This window comes from Macrotis lagotis, chromosome 1 (genome assembly GCF_037893015.1).
Source record: "Macrotis lagotis isolate mMagLag1 chromosome 1, bilby.v1.9.chrom.fasta, whole genome shotgun sequence".
Taxonomy (NCBI): domain Eukaryota; kingdom Metazoa; phylum Chordata; class Mammalia; order Peramelemorphia; family Peramelidae; genus Macrotis; species Macrotis lagotis.
The window spans coordinates 453,325,926-453,337,366 of NC_133658.1; the positions used below are offsets into that span (position 1 = coordinate 453,325,926).

The 11,441-nt window shown below is 39.1% G+C and overlaps 1 protein-coding gene across 1 annotated transcript; it reads right to left on the reverse strand.

Moving 5' to 3' along the window:
* Window positions 1–3,120: 3,120 nt before the first annotated feature.
* LOC141504575 (endogenous retrovirus group K member 25 Pro protein-like) lies at window positions 3,121–3,528 on the reverse strand. Its single transcript, XM_074209666.1, has one exon. The coding sequence runs from the start codon at window positions 3,526–3,528 to the stop codon at window positions 3,121–3,123; it is 408 nt and encodes a 135-aa protein (XP_074065767.1).
* Window positions 3,529–11,441: the final 7,913 nt, after the last annotated feature.

Sequence of the window (11,441 nt, forward strand, 5' to 3'; positions counted from 1 at the left end):
AACACAAAGGAGAAATAATATGGCAACAGGACCTATCCAGCTGAATAACCACTGTAAAAATTGTAAATGCTTGAGATAATTAGCAATATTAAAGGCAGCAGTTTGATGATTTGAAAAATCAGTCGAAATATTTCTCAGTTTTTGAAGCAATAAGGCTAACTGATGAATGTCTGATGAAGCATTATGAGATAGTAGTGTACCTTGTAATGCAGCCCGTATCCGAAGCCATGAACCAACAAAAGAAGAGTTGGTAAGATTTACCTGTAATGGAGTGACACACAATGGTTTATATCTATAGTGACAAGGAATTTGGGTTATCAATTCATGGTAAGCAAGCTCATTCCCAATGTAAACTACTACAGGGGCCAAAGCATCTATTTCCTTTTGAAGTGCCCAATTTATATGATTTTTGGGTGGTCCACATGGATGATTGCTGGGTCAAGAAGTTCTGCAATACAGATGCCAAATATCCTTGTCGTTGGTAAAGATCCTGAATTTGGAATTCCTCATAAAGTGAGAAAGCAAAATTTATGATATTGAAAGCAAGATCAATCACCTCACGCTTTTGCTCCGAGGTCTCTGACCCACTTGGTTGGAGCCCAAACTGGTTTCTCCTTTTCGTTGCCATCCGGATTTGGATCTGGTTGAATACAAAGATACCCTTGTCCATTTATAATTACCAAGCCTGGGCCATGCCATTGGTCATCTGGGCTTTTCCACAGTACTCGGGTGCCTATTGGGCAGGGAGAGGGATGGCTAGTTGCGTGTGTGTGGAGTGTTCGTGAAGTTCCTGCGAAAAAACGCAAAGCTGGGGAGGTACCATCATCTCTCAATTGAAGAAAATTCATGGTGTATACGGCCTGTGCTAACTGTGTATATATAAGGCAGCCACGACCACTGACTCCCCCTTTTTATTTAATGAGGAGGGTTTTAAGGGTGTGGTTAGCATGTTCAACTATGGCCTGACCAGTGGGATTATATGGAATTCCAGTTTTGTGTAAAATGGAAAATTCTTGACAAAAGTTTGCAAACGCCTTGGAAGAATATGCAGGGCCATTATCTGTTTTTATGGCTGTAGGAACTCCACAAGTGGAAAAACAGGTTAAAAGATGTGCTATAACATGGCGGGCTGCATCACCAGGTTGAATTGATGCCATGACAAAATTAGAAAAGGTGTCTATGGAGACATGAATAAGGGTTTTCCCATAGTGAGTAACATCCATCTGCCATAAAGCATTAGGACGGTCTCCACGGGGATTAATAGCACAATCAATGGGTGGGGGACGAAATGGAGCACAGTCAAGGCATCATTTCACTATATCCCTGGCTTGATCTTTAGTGATGCCATACAGATGACGAAGAGAACGAGCTGAAAGATGGTACTTATCATGTGCCTGATGGGCTTCTGAAAGTAAAGGGCATAGCAATGCTCGATCTACTGTATCATTACCACTGTAGATGGGCCCAATAGTAGAGACATGGGAACGGACGTGCAGCACAAACACAGGACAATGACGAGAGAGGAGAAGATTTTGAAGGTCTGCTAACAAAGAAGCAATAGTACTAACATGAGGATTGATAAAAGCTGTAGGGAGTTCTCAAAGTGCTGTAGCACAATATAGACTGTCAGTGATAAGATTAACAGGCACGTTGGCAAGATAAGCAAGAGCACGTGTAACAGCAAGTAGTTCATTTTTCTGGGCTGAGGTATACTCAGTGGTAAAAACTTGCAATATTTGCTTTTGTGGGACGTAAAAGGCTGCCCGTTTATTTTTGGTGGCGTCTGTGAACACATTTGGTCCATCACCAGGGGTAGGGGAAATAATTCGTGGTGGGGGTTGTAATGGAAGACTGTCCCATCCACGCAGCTTTGGGGGTAATGGAAGATTGATGACATCACATGAAGTGAGTAGGGCAGCCCATTCAGGGTTAGAGTCAATAAAATAACGAAGAGCACCTTCAGAAGCAGAAATATTTAAAACAGGATATTTTCCAAACATACAAAGACAACGATCAGACATAGCTAGGAATAAATTGGCCAGCATCGTAAATTTACAAAGGATGCTTCTTTTACTTCCCTGGAAATATTGCCATTCTATGGCACCTTGCTTTTGATAGAGACAACCAATATGTGACCTTTGATTTAAAATGGTAGCAAATATAGGTTGCTCAGGATCAAATTGAACTATAGACTCATGACACCTGGACAAAATCTGTGTCATGGCCTCTTTGGCTTCTGGGGTCCAATACCGGGGGGAGGTCAATGTGGAATCTCCTTTCAGGATATCATAAAGAGGATACATCAAATCATCAGGAATAGGAACTGTAGAACGTATCCATTGTATGGAACCAATAAGTTTCTGGAAATCATTAAGGGTACTACATTTCTCTAAATTCACCTTTGGGGGTATTCTAGATGCCCTCCCTTCACTAAGGGTGTGACCAAGGTATTGATAAGGGCTAGTATCTTGTATCTTATGAGGAGCCACTTGAAGCCCATATTTACTCAAGGAAAGTAGCATTTCTTTTGTTAATTCTTCTAGCTCTGTGGCTTGCTTAGTAGCCATGAGAATATCATCCATATAATGGATTATGATGGCCTTGGGGTACTTACTGCACAGCGGGTGAACAATAGCTGCAACATATGCTTGGCACATAGTTAGACTATTGGCCATTCCCTGAGGAAATACAGTAAACTGATACCTGATTGATGGGCTTTGAAAATTTTTTGATGGTACCGAGAATGCAAATTTATCCCTATCCTCAGGGTGAAGGGGAATGCTATAAAAACAATCCTTAATATCTATTATCTTTATAACAAATTCTCTAGGTATAAAGGCAGGAGAAGGAAGACCCGTCTGTAGCGGGCCCATAGGGACCATTCTTTTATTCACCGCCCGTAAGTCAATAAGCATTCTCCAGGTGCCAGCTTTCTTTTTTATTACAATACTGGAGAATTATAAGGGCTGGTGGTAGGCTCAATTCTGTGTTGTAACAATAATTCCTTAACTATATCTTTTAATGCGGTGAGCTTCTCCGTAGAAAGGGGCCACTGTTCCACCCACACAGGGTTATCACTCCTCCAAGTAATCTTTGGGCAGCTCACCATAACAGTAGCCCCTAGGAGTTTGTTGCCAAATGTTCAGGGGTGGTAAGATACAATTGTAACTGATGTAACAAATCTCTACCCCACAGGGCAGAGCCTAGTCCCGTAATCTTTAAGGGACGAATAAAACCACTTTGTCCTTCATAACTCCATCTTAAATGACGCTCTGCTTTTCTAGCCCCTTGGTGACCTCCCACCCCCAAAATAGGGGTGGTAGATGACATAAGTGGCCAAGAGGGGTCCCACTGTGCTGAATCAATAACAGAGACATCAGCTCCAGTGTCGATCATTCCTGACACTAATTTCCCTTCTATATTTATCTGTATAATAGGCCGTTGTGATTGGACTTCAGTGCACCAATTTACTTGTGGGACACTCTCACTCTCAATCCATGGCAAAGATATTCCTCGGCCAATAGCCATGCCAGGGGGAAGGGTTACTGGGTAGCAGTGTGGGTTGGTAAGGTATACAGTAGTGTCACCAGATGGCAGTAGTTGGGTGTGGACAAGTACAGGAGAATATCCTGTAGCACCCACTATTAGTCGGGGAAATGTGGCCGGGACCACTTCTATAGAGGCAGTACTCCAGGGGGTGATTATTAATGAATCCTCTTCCTTTCCCTGCTCAGCAACTGTTAGAATAGTTTGACCTAGATCCTCTCGTTCTGTAGTTCCCTCTGATATTGCTCCTGCAACCCTTTTGGTTCCGGGTCTGGCCCCATGGGCATCTCTGAGGCTACTGTAATCGGATAGGCTCTGGTGTCGGGGCCCCCACAGGGAGGGCCCCTCCTCCCGTTTCCTGGAAACAATGTTTTCTTAGATCTACAGAACTTTGCCATATGTCCGCCTTTTCCACAGGAATAGCAGGTGGGCTGTTTATTGCCCTTCTTTTGACCTGCATGACACTGTGCCTTAAAATGCCCTTCTTTTCCACAATTAAAACAGACGCCCTTTCGTTGTTTAAGGCCTTCACTAATCCCCTGAGCTATGGCTATCGCCATGGCTTGGTGTTCTCTACTTTTAGGGGGGGCCTCTAAGAGGCGCTCGATTATATCACTTATGGAGGGATTAGCGCCCAAACCAGTCAAGAGCTGTTGATATTCAGGGCGAAGACCCTCTTTTACCAACTGCGGAATAAGCAGTTTGGAACCAGCTGCGTGTCCTAAAACACGTACGACTGTTTCTTGTACCCTGCTGATAAAATCTGTAGGGGTTTCATTGGCTCGTTGTTTAAGACCAATAAATTTCTCCCTTTCTGCCCCTTGGGCTTCTAGCTTCCCAAAGGCTCTGACATGGCAGAGTTGGATAGCTGCGAATACCATAGGCTGTAAATGTATTTGGTCTCCAGGTCTTTTCCATCTTCCTGTCCCTGTAATCATCTCATAAGCCTCATCAGGGTTGGTGATACCTCTCTCCTCTATATACTGTTCTGCCTCTCTCTTTACAAGGGCAGTAAAAGTAACTGCTTGTCCTGGGGTGAGCACTGCACCAGCAACCTCTTGCCAATCATAAGGGGTCCAGGGCCATGCAGCAGTGGCATTAGTTAATAAATGTTTCACATATGGCGAAGAGGGGCCGTACTTGGCAACAGCTTCCTTGAGTTCTTTCAATACTTTAAAAGGAACTGGCTCATGACGGCGATTACCACCCTGGCCATCATCAAAAACAGGACAAAGAGTTGGAGTAATACCCCAATCTTCCCAATCTACAATTTCCCCTTCTTCAGCAGCCGCTTTAAGACTGCGTGCTATGAGACTTTCTGGAGCAGGACCCCTAGAAGAGCCAAAGGTGAAACTGGCTTGGTGTTTCAGAGTCATAGCGGACAGAGAGGTGGAGACTTCTTCCTCATCTGTCTCTCCCTGTAGGTGTGGCCTAAACACTTCCTCCTTTCTCAATGTTTGCTGCGCCACAGTCCTGGGTCTTAATTTCTGCTGCGCCACAGCCCTGATTCTAACTTCCTCCATATTCTTCCTAGCTCCATATTTATTATGTTTCTTATAAGTTTCTCTAAGTTCTGCCCAAGGATAAATTGGAGGAGGATTATTACAACCCTCCTCCTCAGAAGATTCTTCTAATGATTCTCCCACTTGTGTGCCAATTGTTTCTCGCCCACAGGGACGAGGGCCCCCCTGTAACATTGTATTTATGAGAGAATAAAAGGAGAAGTCCTGGTCAGTTAGGATTCCAGGGCATGACTCATCAAAAGAAGCCAACTGTTGCCCAACTGTCTCCCAGTTCTCTTTGGTAATCCCTGAATGTTCTAACCAAGGGGAGAACCCCCACACCTTATCTACAAATTCATGGCACTGCTTAATATGTGGCTTAAATTGATGCCTCTTGCCTAATTTATATAACTGACAAGCTAGAACTGCCTTTTCTTCGGGTCTAATCAGGGGAAAACCCATTCCCTGCCCCATAACTTCGTCCCAGATTAATCTCAAGTTAATCTGAGGCTGTCCAGCTCTTCTCCCTGTTAAGGGAGGCCAGGCGGAAATTCCCTTGGTCCCTGTTCGGGCGCCAGCTGCTCGGGGACCTATCCCGAGCCTTCGCCTGGATACATACCTTTCCCCGGTCTTCGGACGCACGGACTCTCCTTTGGGGAAGGAGGGCAATAACTGGACAGAACACCCAGTTGCAGTCTAACAAGCAGGTCTTTATTGCTTACATAGCAGCGAAAAAAAGCTCTCCTCTTTCCCAGTCCCCTCCCTTATCTAGTCTTCTGTTCCTCCCCTGAGCTCCTCCCCTGTTCCTCCCTCATGGGCGGAGCCACTCCTGTTACTGGGGCATTCCCAGCACCCATGTGGGTGGGTTCACACCCCCAGGCGTCTCCTAACCCATAGGTGGCCAAGGTCCAGAGCTGGGTCCAGAGCACTTTTCTTTATATTTCCTTTGAGTCTTTGCTTGTAGCTGTTTTGAAATCTTTTTTTGTCTTTCAGAGTTTGTGTCTTGATCTTCCCTCTAACAATAGTAGCTTTTATATCTAGATTCTTTTTTGTTGTTATTTGTTCATTTTTTCTCCAATATATTCTAGAGTTTGAAATTTATAATAAGTTGGGTTCTGCTCACCTGGGGTTGATGCTTTAAATTATTTTCATGCTGCTTGTTTTTCTGGGATCTGCAAGTTTTTGCTTAGAAGGTGGTGTGATACAGGAAAAGGTATGGACACTTCTCTCTTGGTCTGTGTCCTGTCTATTCCCAAGATGGGTTCATTCTCCTCTGTAGCCACTAGTCCTCTTTACCTTAAAACTGTGATTAAATTAAGGCTGTTTTTTTTGTGGTGGCAAAAAACTGGAGAAAAAAACTGTTAAAAATAAATAAAATATAAAATTAATAAGTAATAAACATTTTTAAATTTAAATAATTTGAATTAATTTAAAAAATCTTTGGAGGGAGTTTCAGTTGAATAATAAGCCTAAAATGTTTTTAATACATAATAACATTTTTGGGATCCTACATTTTTTAATGTTTATCAAAATCTAGTAAAAAAAATTGTGAGACCCTTGAATCAGTTTCATCAACCAATAGTTTTATCCTGCTTAGTTTTGGAAGAAATAATCTATATTTCTCCTTTGCCTCCAATTTTTTTGCTTTATATTTAATTGAGAACAGAATCAAGAATCATGTTCAAAAAGATAAGTCCGAAACACTATTGCTGCTTTCTGCCCTGTAATTTCAACATGGAGTTGCTTATGGGTATGAGTTGCCTATCGAAGCCAACTGCATCCACTGTCAGCAAAGGGTTTGCTATAATTCTTTCTGAAGCAGTTGTCTGACCCCTTTGTGGGGTCCAAGATATAACAAAGTTGCTGCTGCTGTTACAGTTCCCTCTAAGACCTACTGTTCATGCTACTCCCATGTGCCTTCAGTGTCAGCCTCCCAATGCCTACTCCAGTGTCAGAGACCTTTCCTCCTGACATCCAAGGTTGCATTTGACTAGAAAAATGTCTCCCTCTGATCTTTGTTGGCTTTGTTATTCCAAAATTTGATTTGGGTTATTATTTGAAATTTTTGGGGAGGGGAAGGGAAAATGTTGGGAGAGTTCGGCTGGATACCTGCTAACTTGGTTTTACCCTCACCCTTTAACTTTATTTCAGTATAATTATATGCAACATGTATGACTTCTGCAGTCTATTGGGCAAGCAATAATTCTAACAATAGAAAATATAGAAGAAAAGGGAAAAAAAATCTTTCTTTGAAAAACCACCTGATGTGATATCACCAAGTGGGAGAGACTTCCCTTGATGAACAATAATTATCTTTTAATCTCAAAGAATCCTCTGACCTGTCTACCAAAGACCTGGGGCTTATCAGAGGGAAGATTTTTCTCTCACAACTTCATTTGATTCTTTGTTCTAATTGGGCGGGGTTGGGGGGTGATAGTGTGATTTTACTTTTGTGAAGATTTCCACTTCCAATTCAACTGGATTCAGCAATATTTATCAAGCACTGACCTTCTTTAAGGGTAGAGGTAGCATGGCTTATGATAGTAATGACTGATCTTTTTATTCTTTAAAAATTTATAAAGTACTTTACAATCCTATGATTTAAATACTAGAGGTATTGTTAATCTCATTTTACAAGTGAGGAATCAGACTCAGAGAGGGTGTTAATAACTTCGTCAAACACCTAATGAATGCTTGAAGTAGAATTCAACCCAAGTCTCCCTTGCTCTGAGAGAGACCCTTGAGAATATAGAGTGCTAGTCATGGATTCAGGAAGGCCTAGATTCAAGGAATTTCTCTGATATACAGCATGTGATTCTGGGCAAGTTATTCACTTCTCAGAACCCTAGAAAACTCTCTAAGACAAAATTGTCATGTTCATTAGTAATAAATAGAGCTATTACTCTAGCAGAGGGATTTTTAGTATGGGTTATGTTTGTTCCTCAAGAAAGGGGGTATAAAGAATACTTGTTAAACAATGATATTATTCTATTAAAATATTCCAAAAGTAGTAGAGTGCTATTAATTTTTAGTTTAAATTGTTAATTAAAACTAGTTAAGGTAATAATATTCTTTAAAATAAGTATAACTAAAAGGTTTATAAATATTTGGATTATCACACAAGTTGATTTATTTTTCAAAATGATATATTAATTCAACATAAAACTTCTAAAATAGTAGTGTTAATGAAAACAAATTATGGATAACTGAGTAGGTAGAGGTAGAACAGGATAAAATATATACACAATTATATAAAATAATCTTGCATCTATAAAAGGTGAAAGAGATAGTTGAAGGAATAATTTCTACTAATGATGAATATGGTTTGAATATGAAATTCTGTTTATGTTGAGTTAGGAAAAAAACAATGGGGGTCAATGATTCACTGACTGTTATACACAATTCATCAGAAATCCCACCTTAATTTTCAATCAATGTAGTTGCAAAATTTGTTTGTGTATTCTTAGAGAATCACAGCTATACTAAATGAACTTACAGAGCTCTAATTCCATTTATAAAGATTTATCTTTTTGAACATGATTCATAATCCTGTTCTCAATTAAATCTAAAGCAAAAAAAATTGGAGGTAAAGGATAGATGTAGTTCTTCCAAAACTAAATTGAGAATAAAACTGTTGGTTGATAAGAAACTGACTAAAGAGTCTCACAGGTATTTTTTTACTAGGTTTTGATAAGCATTTTAAAAATGTATGATCCTAAAAAAGTTATTATGTGTTAAATAAAGTTTTAGGCTTATTATTTAACTGAAGCTCCCTCCAAAGTTTTTTAAATTATTTAAATTTTAAAATATTTATTATTTATTAATTTTTATATTATATAAATTTAAAATCTTTCCTCCACTTCCTTGCCATGACACAAAGAGTTGTCTTAAATATTTTCATATCTAGAGGTTCTTTTACTTTTCTTTTGATCTCTTTGAAGTAGAGACTGAGCAGTGTTATGGTCAGATCAAAAGATGTGCACAGCTATGACTTTTAGGCATATTTCTAGATTGTTTTCCTGTATGCTTGGATCAGTTAACTGTTATTTCGACAATTCATTATTGTACTTAATTTTCCTTCATTCTCTCCAGTATTTATGATTTCTGATAGCTGTGACATGGTACCTCAAAGTTGTCTCAATCTATATATCCATTATGCTGCCAAATCTTGTCATATTTTTTCTACAATTAAAATATTTTCAAATTCATCGCCCTTTACTGATTCAACTAATACCTTAATTCAAGTCCTTATTACCTCTATCATAGAGCACTGCAATAGCCTTCCTTGTGATCTTCTAGTCTTAAGTCTTTTCCCATTCTAATTTATCTTCCATTTTTTGGGCAGAGTGATTTTCTTAAAATTGTAGGTCTAACCATGTTACCCATCACTCATGATTCCAGTGACTCTTTTACTTGCAAGATAAAAATAATAAAATTCCCTGTTTGACATTTAAAGATCTACTTAGCCTGACTTCTTCTTCCCTTTGTAGCCTTCTTATATTTTATAGTGGACACTATGATACAACTCCAATAGTCAGCTTACAATTCCTCAAACATAATAACTCTGTTTCTTTGACTTTTCACTAGATTGGATTTCCCATCCTGGGAATGCTTTACTTCCTTATTTCTGTCTCTTATCTTTCCTGACTTCTATCAAGACTCAACTTATTTAAAGTTGCTTCTATTGTTCCTATTTAAGGGGCCCCCAGCTGCTAGTGTTCTCCTCTCTGTGATTACTTGTGATTTATTCTATGAGTACCAATTTCATAATTTCTAGTTCTAATTTCTATTAAAATATGGAAAGGCAGGATGGTATGGGACTTTTTTTTGTTCCCAGCACTCAACAAAGTGCCTGGCTCAAAGTAAGGGTTTAATAAAACCCTACTGACTGATTTTGTGAAAAATGCATTAATTTATTTTATTTCTTATAGTCAAACAATATAGTGCACGTATAACTTATGAATTTGAACTCTGGAATTAATTTCCTTTCATATTGAATGGGAGCAAAAGCTATCAGAAGATTTTCTGAAAGTCTAGGGATTTGGGGAATAAAAAAAGGCCAGAACCCCTAATTTAGAAGTTTCCCACACTGAAGTCAGAGATTTGTATTTTCTTAAAGAAATGTGCTAGGCATTAGTGATATAAATATGGTATGACAATAGACAAGGTAGATTGTTAAAAGAGCAAAAGAAGGATGTAGACAAAGAGACTAAGAGAATCATATTTTTTCCCTCTTCCTTTGATTACAGACATGATCACATTCCTTCATTAGTTGACAAAGACAGATAAAAAAATATATGACATAGCTTGTTGGAACTAGTTGACTTGTTGTCAAAACTGACTTGATCACTTTTTGCCTGATCTGATTATGACTTAATATCTCCCAATTACATAGCTGGCTTATGAATGCTGGTTTGTGTTCCATGGATAGGACACCCCCCCAAATAATTTTTCTCATTAAAAATAAAGAAGAGGATAGAGGTAGTTATTTTACAGTAGTTACTGTCAGTTTTTCCTGAGAATTTTACTTCAGTTCATAGGATTTTAGAGATGCAAAGAGCCATAGAGATTGTATTATGAACATAGGTTCCCTTGACTCTTGGTCCAATCCTGTCATGAATGTGGATTTTCCTGACACTTGGCAAGTCAACTAGTCAATAAAAATTTGTTAATTGTCTACTGTGTTCCAAACATTGTGAAAAGTGCAAAAAATCCAAAAAGAGGACCTTGTCCTCAAGGACTCTAATGAGGGAGACAATATGTAAACCAAGATGTTCAAACAAAATGTAGAAAGGATAAATTTGAGATAATATTTGAGGAAAGACATTATGATCTGATCCATCTTTTATTCATCTTTAATCTCTGTCGACATACCAAATCCCTACTGCTTATAAAAAGAGACTCATGGTTCCTCTCTGTTTATCTTTACTAATTACTATCTTATATGTTTGCTCCCTTTCATGGCTAAACTCTCTGAGAAGGACATCTATAATGGAAGGCTTCACTTTCTCCCCCATCATTGTTAGCAGTTTGATTTCCTAGTTCATTATTCCACTCCTAAATTAGTAATAAACTCTTAGGTGCCAAATCTAATGGCCTTTTCTTCATCCTTCTTGAATTTTCTGCCAAACTTTGATGCTATTGAACATCCTCTCTTCTTTTATAATTTTTCTTGGTTTTACTTATCCTCTTATTTATCTAACCATTTTTCTCCTCAGTCTCCTTTGCTATATCTTTCTACAATCTATGTCAGTTAGCTTTGTGTGTGTCTCCAAGTCTATCCTACACGCTTTTCTTTTCTTTTTAACTTCCAAATTATTGAAAGACCACCATCATTCTAGTCACCTAGGCTGCCTAGTTGTTGATCTCAACTCATCACTCCCTCTGACATTA